The sequence below is a fragment of the Excalfactoria chinensis genome, chromosome 2 (genome assembly GCF_039878825.1).
Source record: "Excalfactoria chinensis isolate bCotChi1 chromosome 2, bCotChi1.hap2, whole genome shotgun sequence".
Lineage (NCBI taxonomy): Eukaryota > Metazoa > Chordata > Aves > Galliformes > Phasianidae > Excalfactoria > Excalfactoria chinensis.
Genome location: NC_092826.1, coordinates 83,001,600 through 83,021,570, shown reverse-complemented (window position 1 = coordinate 83,021,570; position 19,971 = coordinate 83,001,600). Strand labels below are relative to the sequence as shown.

General features: G+C 38.2%; 1 protein-coding gene across 1 annotated transcript in view; it reads left to right on the top strand.

The window, feature by feature from the left end:
* CAP2 (cyclase associated actin cytoskeleton regulatory protein 2) overlaps positions 1-19,971 on the top strand; it is a 64,913-nt gene that overhangs the window by 29,798 nt on the left and 15,144 nt on the right. Inside the window, exons 4-7 of the mRNA XM_072327978.1 lie at positions 905-982; positions 12,771-12,914; positions 13,145-13,230; positions 14,883-14,988. Of these exons, the coding sequence (XP_072184079.1) occupies positions 905-982; positions 12,771-12,914; positions 13,145-13,230; positions 14,883-14,988 (414 nt within the window). The remainder of the gene's footprint in view (positions 1-904; positions 983-12,770; positions 12,915-13,144; positions 13,231-14,882; positions 14,989-19,971) is intronic.

Here is a 19,971-nt window from a genome sequence, read left to right as displayed (position 1 = left end):
TTTTAGACTGAAGAAACCTCAAAGACAAACATCATGAACGAACTTCCCCACCCTTTCACAAAGTGTTTATAAATGTACTCATTCATATTAGATTAACTTAACAGCATTTGGTTTGGTTTTATATAGCAATACACACTGTTTATGAATAGTTCTTTTCTATGCCAATAACTCATCATTCTAGTCATTACTCATCCACTTGAATAAGATATAAATGATACTGAAATACCAATTAGATTCAAATCAACACACATCATTCATAATATAAAGAAAATGTGTAGTGTTCAAAAATAAACTTGTCAGATGCAGATTCAATCCAAATTCTAGAGTTCTGTGGGGGGAAATTGCCCAAAAATGCCCAGCCATCCATCACCTTTCATAGCCATCAGTCTTAGGGTCTGCATGGGGAAATATAAGAAAGGAATGAGTTGTGGCCTCATCTCTCAATAAATATGCAAAACTCAACCCTTCTTGAACATCACTACAGCCTAAGGTACCGTTCAACAGAAGGTTTGCAGGCTGCAGGTCTCAGCTGTAGTAAGTTGTTATCTTGCACTCTGAGTATAAACATTGCCATTACATTGCCATTAAAATGCCTGAACGTTCTCTGAAGTGGTAAAATTAAGTCCTTCCGTGACTTATCTTACGAATGATAAGCAAAAGGCTGCATATCGACTTGTTTGATTTCCTATCTGAAGAAGATAGGAAGCCTAACCTCAGATTTAAAAAAGAAAATATATATATATATAGCTAAGCCACTATAGTACATTTTTTTTCCAGTCAGCATTGCTGTGATTTAGATGAGAAACAGCGAGAAAAATTTGAGCTGTCACACTTGACTTTGAGCTGCCTAAGAGAAGTACTGGAGGTCACAGGCTAAGATTTAACTTATCTCCTTTTCTTGCAGGCAGAGATGGTACGTGCTGCTTTCCAAGCACAGAGATCTTTCCTGGTGTTAGCATCTCAATGTCAAGAGCCTCAAGCGGTAAGAAAACTGACCTACAGTTTTAAGAGTCTCTGCACTTAAAAAGGCTGTCTTCCTGCATGTTTTGTATCATCCCTGCATTTGCTTTTATCTGTTACTTTATACAGTGTACTTAGATGCTTGCTTTTAATGTTTTTAGCATGGTACTGTAATAATCAGAAAGTTTACAATAATCAGAGCAAAGACATTTTTCTGAACCACTATGTATAAGACCACGGCAGAAAGCAAAGGAGGTTTTCATTATAGGGCTGAAAGTAGGATCAGTGTTTCTCTAGAAGCTGAAGATACTAGGCAATATAATGACTTTTTGCTAGCCCCACAGGGAAGTTGTATAATAGACTTGGAAGTTAGAGAATAAGCTATTGAGAGAAAAAAAGATCAATACTAGCCCGTAGACTGAATACTCTCAGAGCTCTGGGTTAGTCTAATTTTGGAAGAGGCAATGCTTTTTGTCAAGAAAAGGAAAAGACTTTTTAGATCAAGTTGATTTCTTTACTTTAGTGGTAACCTTTCACAACTAGAAGGCTCAGGGAGGCTGTGGACTTAAGAAATGTTGTTTGAAATGAAATGAAATGAAATGTCATTTATTTGTGGTTTCTGCAGGGCACAAAGTTTTGGATAGTAGCACTGTATGAGTCCTAGGAACAGTGACTGGGCAGCCATTCTGTGGGACTGCTCTCCAGCCTTCCTTCTGTGAGCGTGCAGAGAATGAAAACTCTACTTGCTCAGCCTTCAGTTCTGTCTTCTTCTGGTAGCCCACAGTTCACTACACTCTGTATTCTCAAATCAGAGCTCTCTGCAACTAGGATGAATTATTGAAATTTTGCTCTCATTATAGATCTTAGAGATGCAAATTCAAAGCTTTTCTAATCAATACCTTTTAAGGTACTCAAGGAAAAAAAAAAAAAAAAAAAAAAAAAGCACAGATATTCCATATGAGACTTGTGATTTGTGCAGTTCCAAGCAAGGGAAGGGATCCGTTGTTTTTCCATCTGTCCCCGATCTCACAGAATAGAAGTGGGTCATGATTTGCAGAGAACAGGCAAAATTCCCACTGGTACAGGCCTCAAGAAGTCATTTATATTGGCTGTGAACACAGTCGCACCCAGTGGCCCACAAAACTCTTCACGCTTGTTGGTAAAATATTCCCCAACGAAGTTTCCAATGGCCACTAATGTAATGCAGCGTTCTAGATTGTTGGTATTGTCCCCCCTCTGGTGCAAGTAAAAGCTCTGGCTCACTACTTGGTGATGTGTTATCAGTCCGATTTTCTCTGTTTTTCAAGTGAGAATTGGAGTGGCTTCTCCTAGATTCTACCCTTAACGTTTTCTGAACCTGATGCCAAAGATTTGAGATTTTCTCAGCTGTAAAGTTCAGAAAAAATCATTTTAAAATGGCAACAAAACAAGCAAAGAAAAAAAAAAAAAAAAAAAGAAAGAAAAAAAAAAAGAACAAGTGTAAAAAGAGATTCTCCTGCCATCCAGAACGGCAGCTGCAGAAACATTAAGAAAAGCAACAAACAATAAAAACCTTGCCATAAATATCACCACAGTTGGCCACGTGTATAGCTGGGCATTATCAGGCTTGCATAGAATTGTTCAGCTTGTTGAAGGGAAAAAAAGTATTGTTTTGTCATTTAGTTATCCTTTAGCACAGAGGAAGTGCCGGACGATATGTGTTAAAATACCAGGAATATTGCAGGCTAAGGCTCGTTTCTCAGTGACAACAAACTTGATCCAATTACTGATGGTTTTTTAACATGAAGACTGTTAAGTGCACATTTTTGATAGGCATCCAAAACTCTACAGTTGTTAATTCCTTTCCTCTTTTTTGCACATAGTTCTTGCACAGTCCTACATTCAGCTATATAGGAGACAACCCGAAACTAGCTGAAGACTGCCTATTCTGTGCAGCTTGAATAGTATGCTCCACTGCAGAGTGACAGCTCAAAAAGCATCAGGCATTTTATGTCTCCATCTCAATGGGGAAAAGAATCCTTCTGCAAAGCTGTATTGGTTAACAGTTTTGAAAAAGCTAGTTAACACCAGATAATGCCAGGGAGGGAAAGAATCAGGGGTCCTTCCCCCCTCAGGACTTTATTGATGCAATGTCATCTGGGCTCTGGTTGTATTTACAGCCTAGAGCCACAAAGTCAGTGTGGAATCCAAACAGGAAAGCTAGTCATTAGTGTATCAGAATGCACAGGGTAGAGAAAAGCAAATGAAGATGACAGCATATCTATAAATGCAAGAGAAAAGAGAGTAATTCTGTCATTCAGCTGTCTAGACTGTTTGCTTTATAATGTAAAGCTGTGAATGAGCCAGCGGGTTGCGATTATGGCATAGTAGCTTTGCAGACATTCAGAGACAGCGGTGTGGAGACTGAGGGGATTTACTGAGTTCCTGTCATGTTGGGATGTCATACGTGGTGCCTTTAAAAAAAAAAAATGGGAGGGGAAAATGGCCTGCAAAAATAAATTAGCTCAGCTCTTGCAGCTTACAAACTAATGAACAGGGAATTCAAACTGAAAGAAAGCTCCTACATGGATAATGATCCTTAGATTTTTCTGTGCTTAGCAAAGAAGGAAGAGAAATACGTATCGTACAAAAAGCAATCCTTTTCCCCTCTGTGAAAATGTTGAAGGCTGTTGTATTCTTTCAGATCTTTAACCCACGTGAGTCACTAGCAAACATTTTCAGTTCAGCTTGCTTAAGCTGCTTCTGCAGAGTTTTGCTCTTTGATAATAAAGCTGATAATTTTTTTCATTTGGAATCTGCTGCAGTGCATAGCCTTTATTATCTGTATATGTGAAAACAGTAGGAGCTGGGAAGGTAATTCCAGCTGGCATACCAATCTAGCAACAACGGCAATAAATTACTTAGCAGAGAGCATGTTCTGTTACTTTTTATGGTCATGTTCTATATTTGTGTGTGCAGTGGAAGAGATCACATGGCAAAACCACCGTTTGGTATTCCTGTTTGTGTATGTCCCAGTTAATGGCTGCTGGGTGCAGGCTCATTCAGCAAGAGGGAATACTTGAATTCATCTGCTTCTCAGAAATTGCATTCTGACATCAAGCTTCAAATGTTTAAAATAAAAGTCTGTAGGAAGTTGCTTATTATATCTATATAATAAGAGATAGCAGAAAGAAGATGGTGAATGGAAAAAATAATCACGTCATTTTATTCAGGGAGATGTTTTTTAAAGGGTATTTTGAGAGGATGTTGCTCAGGCAATTCAGAAGATAATGTGTTAAAGAAACCTGAAACATAAACCTTCACAAAACGTTGGTGATACATGTTCTGGATGTGAATTTTCTTCTCCCAGTAGTTTAAGTCAAATACAATTCTGACTGAAAAATTAGGATGTTGTATAATAGTGTTGTATAATAGTGTTAAAAGTTATTAGCCTTCCTAAGCAACTCAGTCTGTTTAACAAGTTTTTTAATTCAGGATCTTGTACAGAAACATATGAGCTCACTGCATCAAACATATGAGGCACTGTACTAAATTCCTTGTGATTGGTAACTTGTATCATCTTCTATTTATGAGTTGCTTCATTTCATTTTAAATGTTCAAATAATTTTAAGTTGCACGTACTATTAGTTATATAATGTTCTATGTAATATTTAACAAGGTACTGATATATTATTTTATGATATTTATATATTGCTGCTTTTAACTATTAATTCTAAAGCTCACAGTAACAAATAATGATAGAGAAGATAAGATGCTGCTGTGTTTAATGGGAGCTACACACATCTACTTTGATCCTCTGAGTTGTTATGTGAGGAGGATTAGTTTTAGTTAATGAAGTCATGGTACATATGTACATGTACATGGTACATTGGTGACTTGAAACTGCATTACAGTGTATCTATCTTAAATCTCCCCACAAACAGAAGAATGTCCTTGTAATTAGGCAAAACTCAGAACAAATGCATCCCATGGTAAGAAGCACTGCAAACGGGTTTAAATGATGAATGCAGCTCAGACTATAAATGATTACGTAACTCCTCACTGAACTAAAATAAAATGCTGAGTTCATGTGACTGGCAGAACTCATGGATTTCATTATTAACATCGTGCAGATAAATATTCCAGTGAAATACATGCTTAAATATCCAGAATGTACACACAGGGAAGTGAGAGGCAAGAGAGGGGCTTTTTCCTAGAAAAAGGAAAAAAATAAACCCAGGAAACTGTATTTGAAGTTGGAACGAAAACCATGGAAACAAATCCTGAGGTTTTTAATTTCTTCATAGTCAAGCAAAAATTCCATTGTAGAAACAGAATAGTTCTGGCCATTTCTCTGAATTGAGCTATTCTCAGCTTTTTTCTAGAAATTAAAGACGGAGACTTACAGTTTCGTATTCTCTTTCAATTTAGGATTAGTCAGTTTTTTTGTCCTATTTTTAAATCACTCTGGTAACAGAACTCCTGGGAGTCCTGCATCCTTGCAGGATTTGTTTTCTAATTACATCAACTTGGTTTTTGCTTATGTCATTCCATTTCCCTCTATTTTTCCCCATACATACCAGAATCACCCTTCCTTTTTTCCAAAAATATAAAGTCCAGTATATTCGTCGTTAATTCGCTGCCACTCTACTTAGTTGGCTGCTGCAAAGCTTCACCTTTGCATCTAGAAATAGCTTAAGGAAGAATTTGGTTCAGTCCTTTTAAGGTCCTCGTGTCTCAAACTTACAGAAGGTGCCAAAGAGTGACATGGACAGACCCTGAGAGTCCTGAGCTCCAAAGGGAACCCCTTCCCCCACCCTTTTCTCTGAAATCCTGTCAAACTGTTAACATAGTTCTGTTATCAGCACGCCTACAACTGCATGAGATGTATGGTCTCAGTCACAGCAATGGACCAGCTGACAGTTTCCAGTTGCTGTGCTTCTGCCTTGCTGTGTTCACAGGCTCATTTCTGGATATTGTTGCTAACTCTTAGTTTCAGACTGGTTTTCATCTTTGATTATTTCTTTGTTGCAGGTGTATTGCAAGTCTCCAGATAGCCCCCTGGCACCTATTACCTCATAATGTTGTCTCAAAAGTGTTAGATAGCATTTAAGCAGCCTAAGCTCATGGTATTTTCTGATTGTGTAGTTAATATCTGTAGGTATTCTTGTACCGTATCTCTTTCCTCACTTGTGTTTACCAAAACTCCCAAATTGATGGTCCCTGTAGTGAAAAGAATGATGCAAGTGAAGTTCAGCTCTGCCCCACAAACAGTCCATTGGCTGTAAGAAGGCCCAGAGACACCTCAGGATTCAGGGAACACAGAAGGGCCAGATTGGTGCTACATCTCACAGTCGCTGCAGAATGGAAACAGTGGCAGAGAGGCACATCAGCACACATGTCTAGACTGGCTCACATCAATGCCACCAAGCAGAGGCTCTACAGCATCCTATGTCCAGTGCAAGAGCCAGGCTCCAGTAAGCACAGGCTTCTTCCCTTGTATGTGTACTTAGTACATCAGTACTGGTACTAAGAACAGTGTTGCCCTATAAGGAAGACATTAGACAAGATGGCACTCCACACATTATCAAGCTCTTCACTTGACATACCCACGAAGTAGTTCTGAGGATCCTATAGGCTCTTACTGCTGAGTTCTGCTGTGCCCTCAAATTATGTCCTAAAATCACTAGACTAGTTTTCAATCCCTCTAGCAATGCTCATATTCAAACTGTGTCATGGAAGAGCCCACTGAACTGTGCTGCTGGAACACCCCCTTTCCCACTTAGCATAATGTTCTTTAGTTCTGTTAAATGCAGATCCAAAACAATACACTCCTGTTCCTGTGCTACCCAGTTGTTTCCCAGGATTTTTAGACTACGTGTGAGCTGCTAAGAGAGAAAGAACTTGGGCAACAGCCAACTGAAAAGCAGAGCTTTTCAGGTCCACAGTTTATTCCAACATTTTCTGGTTTCATTTTGTTATAAATTAGACCACAGCAGCTAATTTTTGAATTCTGGAAGTTATGCTGACGCATTGCCTACTTATTGAACTTGTCAGTTTTATATTTATATTTATTATATATTATCTCAGGTGAACCACATGAATGTCCAAGCATCTAACGTGTCTGTCCTGGTACATACCTGTGTGGAATCTAACCAGACTTAACAAAAACGTGTGAGATCTCAGAGTTGCGCACAGAACAACTGGGGCTCCATAGAGTGCCATTTTCTGAAATAATTTTGCTACTTCAGATGGCCTAGCACAGAATTGCTACAGCTCAACTTGGCTGTTAGACTGAGAATTTATGTGCTAAGAGGAATAAATGCCAAATACCAATTAAGTCACTTTGGAAGCACACAAATGTGTCTAAGCCTCCGTGTGGATGAAGCTGACGAGACATTTCTGCAGATTTGTCTCCCTGTGCCACAGTCCTGCTGCTGCACAGCAGTGAGTTGAAGTGGCAAAGCCTGTACTATTGGCAAATACTTGTTATACCACTATGCTGAAAATGTATGGGATAAGAAAACAAGATCAAAATAAATTAATCTCTCTCTATAGTTGGCTAAGAGACCTCTGAACCCTAGAAATACCGGTATCCTCTATGGATGGGAATGTGAACCACTGGGTTCACGTGCAGTAGGTTACACTGTGGTGTCAAATGGGAATGTGAAACACTGTGATGCGAAACATTTCCTGCTAAAAGAGATAGAGATCAGCAGTGTGAAAAGCAGTTTGGTGGCAGCCAATAAAAAAAAACCTGACAGTGTTTCACTGGAGAAATGAGGTAAAGAAAAAAATACAAGTGTCTGAGAAATCCAGATTTTCACTACAAGCAGCATGATTTGGAGGCTGAAAGTTATGAACTAGCTTAGATTCACTTCTGAAAATACATATATATTTTTTCTATATAATTCATAGAAAGATTATTCCTCACCCTAATTTGAACATCGATTCCATTCACATACACAGCCACAACAGGAAAGATAAACCCTTCTGATACGACATATATACCAAAAAAGGATCAGCTCCAATTTTCAAGTCTTCCATATAGTTTGCCTTCTACAAAATATGGGAAAGTACAGTTGACTTGAAACTATTTTAGTTTCATATCAGAGCCATCCATAGTAGAAATGCTCCTTGGTGGTGGTCACCAAAACTACTGGTACCCTACTTGTATAGAACAGAATGAGACTGTGCTCATCAGCATTAAGAGTCAAGGCAGGCATCTTGCTAAAGGTGTCCTTTTGGGACATCTTTACAGTTAATGGCAGAACATCTTGAATGGAATCTTCACATTGTAACATCTATTAAAGACAAACAATTCCTCAGGGACATCTCTTTCTTCAGTTACAATAGAGAGAATTAAGTCTCAGCTGAGAGCAGCTGAGAGCTCACCCCTTAAGCTGTTAGACCTGCATGTGGTGAATGCTGTCCATGACATCTTTCACCCCACAATAGTGTGGGATGGGACCATATTAGGTTGTTACCAGATATAATAGCTGAATCTACATTACTGTTTTAGTTCACAGGGAGGCAATGCTTTTTCTCCAAATCAGTTCCTCTTACTGTGCTGTGATCACATTGAAGTCTGAGGGTGTGCAAAGTGGGTATCTTTCTGATGAAGTTAAATAGAAGATGGCAGCACCCTCATAGAGCACCTCAACTGCAATTTACAGCTAGTCCAAAATAACCTCCCAGAGATGCATACAGTGTGAATTCCATGTCCTCAGCACCAACTGTTGTGCTCTACAGATCCATTTCTACTAGGCTGCACTATTTGCCAACATGCACAAAGACAGATGATTCAAATCAACTCTGCTTCAGACTTGCATGTGAAAAATATAATGCAAGTACAATGAGGATTTTGAACTGATGGAAGAAAATAAAATAACAGAACTGTAGAATGGGGACAGCATAGAATTAAGGTCGTTCAGGCTGCAGCTGAGTAAAATGAAGGGCCTGTTGACCTCAAATGCTCTCAGTTTTCTTTTACTGGTCCTATCCTTACGACTGCCACCCCCTCACTTAACATAATTTAAAAGAGAATTTGTTCCCTCACCGTGTTTTTTTTTCACAAAAGGCTGGGTTGGCTTAAACGTTTTAATAGTGAGTTCTGAAAAGTCACCACCCATCGACATAAAAATTCTTCAGTTAACAATGTGAACCCTCAAAACCATGTGATATTAGGCAAAAAGTACATAAGTTCTTTAAAAGCTATATTTTTATTTACCTGCTGGTTTTTGCACTGTTGCGATTCATACTGGCAGGCTTCTGGACAACAACGATCCTGAGAAAATACCTGCTTTCTCCAGTGAAGCCTGAGGTTTTCAACTAGTCGCTTGCTCCAGCAGCCAAAGGTTAAGCAAGCTTTGTTGTGCATATTTAAGCAGTTACACTGTGCCTTAATAGGCAGATCCCACAATACAACAGTTTGGCCTTTCTCTGAATTAAATGCACATGCCTCAGTCCTGTTGACTTGTCATTGGTGGAATTTCTGTGAGTATTATGAAAACTCTGAAGGAAAAAAAAAATGTGTTCAGTAGGTTCTGTGGGAATACTGGCATTCCAGGCCATTTTGTATGACTAGGCCTAGACTGTTCAACCTCTGAAGCCAAAGCCTAAGGCAGTTCTTCTTGTATTCTGTAACTTTTGTTGTTGGTGGTTGTGGTTTTTGTGTGCTCAGTGCAGTAGTCTCGTGATTCTTGATTTTCTATTAAGAATTCTAAGGCATAGATCAAAGCTGACTAGTTGTTCGGGTATTAATATTTAAAAAGACAGTCTGGTTTTAATAATCATTAAAAAGGGACACAAAGTAATACAGGAATTACTTTTGATATTTTTATGTTGTGCCATTATTGCATTTTTAAACATTTTGGCCAAACTGATCTTGTAATAGGAATGGTGTTCATATAAAGATAGTTAAAATTCTGTTAAACAACTGTGCTGTGTCTTAAATGACAAGACATCTTATCTGGCACATGCCAAAGGCATGCTGGAGATTTTTCCAACGGCTCTGAATCATCTCCTGGAATTCATTTTTTCTTAGAGTTACAATATAGACAATCAGTGAATTAATAACTGTTCTTATAGTCATTACCATGAAGAGATTATTCTCCTAGAACCCTTAGCACAACTGGTTCTGTATTGTAGAGCCAAACAAGACTGATTAATGCCAGAATTAATGAGCCTTTCTATATCCATATGCCATATGCACTATAATTCATCTGCAGTCTAATCACTAACTAAAAGTTTTGAACCAACTGCAGGGAGACAAGACTCAAATGATTCTGTGCAGGCCTGTATTCCTTCATTCCCGACAATTACATTGAAGCTTCGATCATAAGAATCTCACAGACACATACGATGCACAGTCATCCAGACAAGCAGAAATTGTTACAATATAGGATAAGTGCACAGAGAAGGTAAGGTAAGCTGTACTGCTTTTACAGTGCAAAATAGACAGGATAGAGTTGAAGATATCCTCAGGCCCTTTGAGGTTCTTTGCCAAGTGAATGATTACTTTGATCTGCTCCCCTTAGCATATTATTTGCCTTTAAAACTCTTACACTGAATTTCTGCGAAATTACTTCAATTTGCTACATTTTTCTTAACAGTTGATTCCCAACAGGTTAAGTCCTATGTTCTGAGGCACAGAAATGATATCTGTACCAGTAAGAGGAAAACCTCACAAAACTGGTTGGGAGTTTTTCCATGAGTGTAAGTGGAGTAGCAGGAGGAGCGGGTCTTCCGTTTCCACTAGGGTAAACATTCAGCCCTGATTTTGCCTTCTTATCTGTAAATACCGAAATGTTCTACAATGACAACCAGCTATATTAACATTGTTTTATACAGAGGAAGGAGCACAGAAAGGTAATGCTGCTTTCCTAATCCAACAATAATTTGGCAGAAGAACTGCAAACAGAACCTCCCTTTGCAGAATCCCACTTCAGTGCCCTATCCACAGAAGTGTGCTGCCTCCCAGCGCTGTCTAGATACAGCAGGCATCTGCACAGCTGTATTTTTAGCCCTGATATTCTCTCTGTCTGGAACTGGACCATGAAGACTCACAATAAGCCAAGGACTGTAAATATCCCTTCAACTTTATAGGAGGAAAACTGGCATCATATCAAAGCAGAACGAGCACTTAAATTTCAGCTTTGCTAACTACTGTCATACTTAGAAGATTTCCCTAAAAAAATAACAACCAACCAGCTGCAGTACGTTGTAAACAAGAGAAATTAGAAGGAAAAGTTCCTGCAGAACGTAACATTTTATGGCAAGAGAATCAATTTTTCAGAACTACAAATCACAGAGGTTTCAAGGCTCTTTCAGACTTAATGACTTGCACTGGTCATTAAGCCATAAACAAAAACCTTTCCATCTCCTAGTAGTACTGTAAACATTGGTTTTCTCCCAGCCCATTTTGCTGCAGGAGAAAACCAAATATTCCTGTGCACTTCAGATGCCCGAGCCTTTCTTGAAACTACATTAACACTAAGATATTAAGGCTCCATTGTTGGGTCAAAGTTCTTCTCAAAATTCATAACCTATTTTTGTCCTATTTTGAGGAGCGTCTTTTGAGTTATGTCGATCCATAGCAAGCATGCTTATTTTCAGGTGACATGAACTTTGAGGTCCCTTCCAACCCAAGCTACACCATGACTCTACAATTCTATGACATAATATGTTTTAAAGTTGAGGTCTCATAGAAAGCTGGAAAGATGTAGAGATGAGAGACCAAGTAGCATGTATATACACATTGTTTTGTGTGATGACAGGACAGTCCTCAAAATTATGAGGATTAGTTTCCCCTGGCAAACACATCCATTAAAAAGGGTCTCCTGATACTTTGTCAAGAAAATAATACCTTGAGTGACTTCTGAGTGAAGAGCCAGGGCAACTCAGCATGGGGCACTCTCTTTGGTGGGACATAGTATGGGTTCTGCAGGCATACTTTTGCAATAAAGATTTTGACTGTTTTTATGGAAATATATTACAAAGTTTCAAAACACAGCAGTTCTTTTGCTTGTAAACTAATGACTGCTTCTCTCTCAATGAGTTGTTTCTGAGTGGAAGAATTTTTCCCAGCAAGTTAGTAGTACAAAATAGTTTTTCTGAGACACTGGATCTGTGTGATTAACATTCACTTTGCAGAGCAGAAGAGCTTGGATAGCTTCTACATTCATTCTGCTTTTCTCGCTCCAGACACTATTCCTTCTGCTCAACAGTCATTCCCCTGGATACCATTCCTTTCTGATTAACACAAGGGAATTTCTCCAAGCCATGCCTTGCAGGCAGTGTGTTTCACCATGAAATGTTCCCATATTACTTGCAGCCAAAAATTAACATTAAAACTTACCAGTAGGTAAGTTTCCAACTGAAATGGATATTGCCTTCATTGCATTACTTTCTAAATCTTGTCACCAGATGATAAGAGGTCACTAAACTAACAAGTAATTTGTTTCTTATAGAAAGAACAGCTTGGTTAATAATATGAAAACTCCAGCCAGTGTAAAAACTCTGAAAAAGCTCCAGAAAGATCACATGAGAAATGCTAAAACTCTGAGATATGAGGTCTCTATGGGCCTTAAACAGAATGGCACGTAAAAATGCTGCCAGTGCTGAGAACAATTTTTGCCACATCACGTTATTAATACTTAATGTCAGTGCACTTTGCTGTTACAGCCAGAGCAGTGTAATTAAATGTTACTTTAATGTGCTTCCCTTTCCTTCCCACTGTTAACACAGCAGGCAGGGAGGACAATGTTACACCACGGGGTGTTTTTGGACTACCGACTGTTAACAGCAGTGTTGTTTTTTTTTTCTTGCAGAATGAAGTGGCAGTGCTTCTCAAGCCAATATCAGAGAAGATTCAGGAAATACAGAACTTTAGAGAAAGAAACAGAGGAAGTAAAATGTTCAACCATCTCTCAGCTGTCAGTGAAAGCATACCTGCGCTTGGCTGGATAACAGTGGTAAGTTAAACGTGGGCCAGTTGGGAGGGCTGTCTGTCCACTGGATGTTGTGACCCAGAAGAGGTCCAAATCTTGCAGAACATTGTAGTCTCATCTGCATAGTTATTCACTTTACTACAACCAAGAAATTGCTTTATATTATACCTAATATATGAGGGAAGGTGTCTGACTAATGTTTTACCTCATTTCTCTTTCTGTCGTTTCCTGCTACCATGGGTTGATGGTCCTAGTCTCCTAAACCAGGCCCTTATGTCAAGGAGATGAATGATGCTGCTACCTTTTATACTAACCGGGTATTAAAGGACTACAAGAACAGGTATGTTGCAAAGCCCCAGTATCTACTAGCCTCAGTGAGAGAAGAGAGCATTAACCACACTAACAGCGTTCACAATCTTATCACACACACACACAAAAAGCATGTCATAAACAAAAAAAGCATTTGTTAAAATCTGATCACAGTAGCTTGTTTTCCCCTCCTCATCTTAGATCAGCACTGTGTTGGTGGTGGTTTTTGTTCTCTGCAAGTTAATATGATTAATTTTCTGGTGTGCCAGAATGTTGGCTAACTAGCTGCTATGTGTCCTTGTCTCACTTGTGCGCTCATACTGTTGCTGTTTTTTCTCTTTGCTTGGAAATGTGTGTTTGTTTACGTGCTAGGTGTGTATAGTTGAGCATCTACTCTCAAAGCTCTCAAAGTGATTCTTTTCTGGACCACTCTTAAAGAGCACAGGGAATTCACAGAACAATTCCATGAATGAGATCAGAAAAAGAGAATTAGTACAGGTCCTTTCTATGCACTCCTAACAAACGTCTTGTATAAATCCTGTTTATTTGGCACTTTTGGAGGCCAGATTTTGGCTTTTTATTTTTATATCCTCAGTGAAAAATAGTGCTTGTAGTCGAGTTTCTTCTCTTTAGTGAGGGAAACTTTCTTTGCTTATGTATTTAAATATATAATTTTATGTATAGATTTTGGTGTTTTTTATATGTATAAATATATTGCATATGTATTACATATGTGAAATACATATTATATATTACTATTTTTGAAGCCTTAGTTGACCTGCTTGAGGTAACTGAACATTTTTACAATGTAGCTTTGGAGGTACTTATCCCAAAGCTAAATAAAGTCTCATATCAAGGTATGAAGAGGGTGCATTAGCTAGGTATATGGTTAGTTCTGCTCCTAAAAAGGAATTCTTCCCATGTTTTTAACTGAATATTTGACCAGATCACAGTGTCTTCCAAAGCAGAGGAAAGCTGTCTCTTGACTTCACTAGGCCTTGGATTAAACCCATTGCCCCAGGTCCTCAGCAGTATTAAACATCAAGCTCCAAAGGAAATAAACAGGGGGTAGGTACCCAAGAACTTGTGAGCATCCACTCCATGACAGTCACTGTTCAGTAATTATTCTTATGTGGAGTTCCCTAAGTAAGGACCACATCTTACAAGCAGTTTCTCTTTCCGTATGTATTTTTTCTTCTCACTTAATGTACCAGTGGAAGACTTTAAGATTTTTAATTTGTATGAAAATTCTTGATCTATAAGCTTTTCAGTCAGATGCCTATTACATGAGCTAGTATTACACTGAACATATGAACTTGGGAGCTAGAGCACTTCAGGTAACCCACAAATTCAGAACCTTGAGATTGAGTCCAGGAAGCTGCTACCAAGTTCCAGACAGCTTTGGTGCTTCTTCAATTGACTGTAAGTTTGAACAAGAGGAGAAAACACTCCACCAGCAAGAAGGAGGCTGTGCTAGAGGTATCTTTGCCCTTGTTTGTCCTCTGGAAGGGCCCAAAAACTTTGCAGTGTAATAGGCCTGAGTATCTTCAGCCCTGTGCTGGCTTGCTGCCTGCTAACTGCTTTGTCCATGGCTACAGGCTTTATCTGCTTTAAGCATGAATAGCAGCATTGTCTGATTTGAAGTACAAACACAGATATAAATAATGTTCCTGCTTTTTACAGTGACACACGCCATGTTGATTGGGTGAAGTCCTACTTGAACATCTGGTCTGAGCTTCAAGCATATATCAAAGAACATCATACCACAGGTCTCACCTGGAGTAAAACTGTAAGTGCCCTTTACTTTTTCATGACAAAACAAACAAACAAACAAACAAAAAAACACCATAAAATATAAGAAACCAATTTGACTGCTAATGTAGGTCATTAGCTCAGAAAAAATACATATCCAGGTGAGAAACAGAACTCATACCCAATGAACTACTTCCTAGCCAAGATGATAGAAGATTGAAAGGCAGGCAAAGTTGATCTATCAGTCCACTGTGGTACAGTTTTTGAGGAAAAAAGATTTGTTTGGGATGATTACAACTATAATTCCCAGTTTCAGGTAGTGAGGAAAGACAGACACAGTTCTCCAGGCCAGATACAGTAAAACATAGGAACAAAAACAAAAAATGTGAAGGAAAAAGAAACACAAGTAATTCATACCAAGTTCTTAGTCCACAGATAGCCACCCATATAAAATTATTATTTTATACATACAGAGATAATTTCTGAAATATATATACTTCATATATACATTCAGAGGTAGCATATACAACTGTGCTATTTGTGCTCTCTAGATCAGCATCTTCTGGGTGATACAGCTGAAATGCATAACAAGATGATCACAATGAATACTGTACTCTAAAAGAAGTAAAAATATTAGGAATGAATTTTCTATTGGATATAAAGGAAAAAGATTACATCAACAGTCTACATTCATGCAGTGTTCTACATAAGATTGGAATAATGTGCTCACATTTATTACCAAGTTACAAGATTTGCTGTCATAATTTTCTAAACTTGCCAGTGCACACAGATACTTGCACATACAGACACTCACACCAAGACTTTCACTTCTATATAGGCAAACAATTTTTCTTTAATTGAATGACTGTTAAGAGGGCTGGCATGGACTATCAGATAACAATTCTCAGACCCAAACCATGGTGACAACTCAGGAACACAAGGAAGTGAAACAGATCGTTATGATAGAATGTATGTTAACATGGTATCTGGAAAAGTTACTTCATCTCCCATGTATGGAGAAGATAATCTTATGAAAGAATGTAGAAGATAGATATACTATCGGTTCTCAGCAACAGACATTGTACAGGTCCTTACAATATTCAAATGCAAGCTCAAATACAGGAGAAACTATAATCTGCGTGTACTTTTTAGCTTGAAGCAATGAAAAAATATTTATACCTGGTAAATTGCAAGACTGGAATTATCCGCTGCTTTGTAGATTTCTATAGTAAAAATCTGAAATATTAAATACGATTCTCTTTTGTCATTTAGTACAAAGTTTCACACAAGCTACATTCAACTCTATTGTAATCAATGAGTGTGAGAAGAACTGATGACTTTTATGTGACTGTTAGTAAAACATAAGAAATTACTGCATCCTGTTAGCAGAATTATCCTAAGAATCTGGAACAAGTTTAGTTCTGTTAATAAAGAAAGATACATGTATTGGTGTATCTTCAATTAAATAGAATTTTACAACAATAGAAGTAGTGCTATAGAGATTTGTTATCTTTGTTATACAATATAGCTGTGAGTACTGGTAATATTATAGAGTGTGGCTATTGCAGATTATATTTGGCTGGTCTTAAATGCATCTCAGCCATCACATCTCTCTATTTTCCTTTCTTTACATGTGCATCAAATAGCTGAAGCCAAAAGTGTGACTTGTTTATTTGTATTAATCGTAGTTTACTGTGAACAGTGCTTAATACATCTTGAGTGATGAGTCTATTAGTACATCTAAAGCATTGCTTTCACTCAATTTGGACATCATTTTCATTTGAAAGAAGATATATTGGACGTATGGATGATATGAACTATCATTCATATAATCTATGCCAGAAAGATCAAGAAAGATTATACGTCTACAAGAAAAGGGTTTGTAAATTTTTACTTCATGTGAGTGTAAACACATTGGAATCCAGTAAGTTGGTAGGCTGTTAAATACCTTGTTGTTTAGATGTTGTTTAAATATTTTTATGAAGATTGATAACAAATAGATTCATGAAAGCAATGAATTACTAAAATGATGCTGTGATTTTTAACGCATTTTAAGGTGAGAATGAAAGTGACAGATTCATGCTGCGCAAAGTTAAGCATTAAAGTCTGCACAGTCAGGGCCTAGACAGAAAAGGAGGCTATAAGAAAGAAGCAGACGGACTCTTTAGCAGGGTTTGTTGTGATAGAACAAGGGGAAATGGTTTCAAACTAAAAGAGGTGAGATTTAGATTGGATATAAGGAAAAATGCTCTTTATGAGAAGGGTTGCCCAGGTTGCCCAGAAATGTGGTGGATGCCCCATCCCTGGAGATGTTCAAGGTCAGGCTGGAACAGGCTTTGAACAACATCATCTCACTTGAGGGTGTCCCTGTTCATTTTATGGGAGTTGGACTAAGTGATCTTTATAGGTTCCTTCTACCTCAAATAGGTTTATAGGTTCCTTCTACCTCAAATGATTCTATAATTCTATGAAATACAATATTTAAAAGTCATAGAAATATTCCATACACGGTTGTTAATCACGGCACACAGCAGCTTCCACTTATATGCATAAAAGGAAAAAGCAGTAGTGTGGCAAGGCATTTAGAAGGTGGTACATTTATGAAAGGGAGACTTTGACACAGAAAAGCTATTCTGCTTTAGGGAGAGAGAAAGAAAGCAAGTCTCTGACCAGTGTAAGTACACATTTATAAGAACACCATAGCAATAATTTAGCCTTCATAGCTGCATAAGTCAACAAAGCAATGCTAGAAGCATTATAGAAAAAGCTGTTAAGTGAGATATTTGGGTATTTCTAAAGAGACTAAATATTCAGGGAGAGCATTAACTGCTGCATTTCTTAGAGCTGTATTGTTATAGCTTGGACTGCAACAAAACACCAATAGCATCAGCCCAGATCAGGCTAAGCTTGTGTTTCCAAAAAGGAGGGGGCAGGTTTTTTTTAATGGGCAGTTGGCCTCTTTATCTATAGATGCAGCATAGTGTGGAGCACACATTTCTGGCCGTGCTCCAAGGCAGTATCACAAAGCCGTGCAATTTCCAGCCCCCGTGTACCCATCCATCAAGCTGCACAGGGCAGCTGCAGCCAACTTTGTAACAAATCATTAGTACATACAGTAGTGTTCTTGGCTCCAGCAGGAGCACACAGGCGGACACTTTAGAGGAAAGTGTAAGAAATGTCTTAATAAATTATAGGACGTACACTAAAACTAAAATACATAAACGTGTCCAGCAGTGAGTAGCAGTTCAATATACTCTCTGTATATCAATTATGCCATCTTGATCATTGGAACAATAGTAATTACCCAGCTGTTAGAGATATGCAGGCTTTAATTTGCTGCCATATATGACGTTCTGAAGTGTCAGTGAGTTTTATGCAAAAACTGGTATTACAATGAAATGCTGTAAATGCGCAGTGTAACATTTTACCCATGCAGCAACCGTCATATTTGCTTGGTACAGATTTCTGACTTAAACATGAGATGTATGGCTGTAGCAGTAACCTATGTCATTTTTTCAGTCATTACTGAAAATAGCAAGTGCCCTTTTCTTTCCCCTTGCCTCTTCAATCAGGGATTCTATTGAAGCACAGTTCTTTCTTTCCTCCCTGCTTCTTTTTTTTTCTTCTGGTGGTGCGAAGAAATGAACAGCTGTAATATAAGCTCACAAGAACGCCTCGTAAAAGTTTGTTTGTTACAAGGACTGCATGAGTAAGCTGGGGGAAGTGAAACTTCTGCTCCCGTTACTGCAGGTTAACTCTACAGCAAGAAAACAACTAGTGATAATGAGAGGTTGCTGTAGTTTCCTGTACATCAAATAAATGTTAAGAAACAGATCTTGCTCAAGGATGATTGTCCTAAGTGTTCCTCTCACTTGCAGATAGAGCTGCAGTAAATTTTTGCTGTTTGTACACAGTTGTCATTTAGAACAAATTTTGACAGCAGGATTTAAAGAGATATTCACAAAATAGGGGTGAATTTCCTTACAGTGTTTGGTTTAACACAAAACGACACTCAAGTAATGAATGCTCTCCCACCCCCATTTACAAATCAAAACAATTTGTTAGGAGGAAGCCTGCGTCGGTATAGCATTTGATGTAGTTGAATCAGTTGAGATTTATTTATATCCTATTCCCACTGAGTCATAAAATCATTGAAAGGCTTGGGTTGGAAAAGACCTCCTAAAGTCCTTTTTCTTTCATTAATATACATATATATGTGGTCATATACCATTCTAAAAACATTCTTTAAAAGTTGAAATTCACCGCAGCTTCTACAAATGGCCATCATGCTTCCTACATCAGCCTGAGTGCAATTACACTAGGCTCAATACAACCTTCAGCTATTTCATGCTCATCCAAAATAATCACCTGCAGACATTTTCCTATTAAAAAGCTCTGCCTGTCTCCTGTCCTATCAAAATACTTTCTTGCAATGTATCAGCTCTCTAAATACTGACATGAACAAGCTGAAAAAGACCAAATCCTGCAGGCAAAAACCTTCTATTATGATTACGGTATCACTTCTGTGCTGTTTGGTTTGACTTGCTTATCAAGAAGCCATCGTCTGAGCCACTTCTCTGAAGCTAAAGGTCAAAACTGTAGTGCCAAATTCCATCCAAAGCCACAACTGCAATCCCAGAGACTTCATTCTGATAGAACTAATGGCAGCACAGATGGACTGATTTAAGTGTATCTCGGATAAGACACAGACTTTTTCAGAGTGATCAGTTTTTCTTGTCACAGCTTTTCTTTACCTTTTCTGTCTTTCTCTACTCTATTATTCCCTTTTCTTCTCCCTCTTCCTCTCTCTTTTCTTATATTTTATGTTAAAGATTTGTTCCCTTTAGCTGTTTGTTTCTCAGAGAATAAACATACAGGGCTTGATATATGATCAGTTTAGAAACTGGTCACCAGAAAGATACAAGAAAAGCTGCTTTCCTTAAGGCAACGTCTTATTTGGAAACTGCCCTAAAAGTTGCCCATCATCTTAGAAACATCCTGGCAACTCTACAGTTAGTTG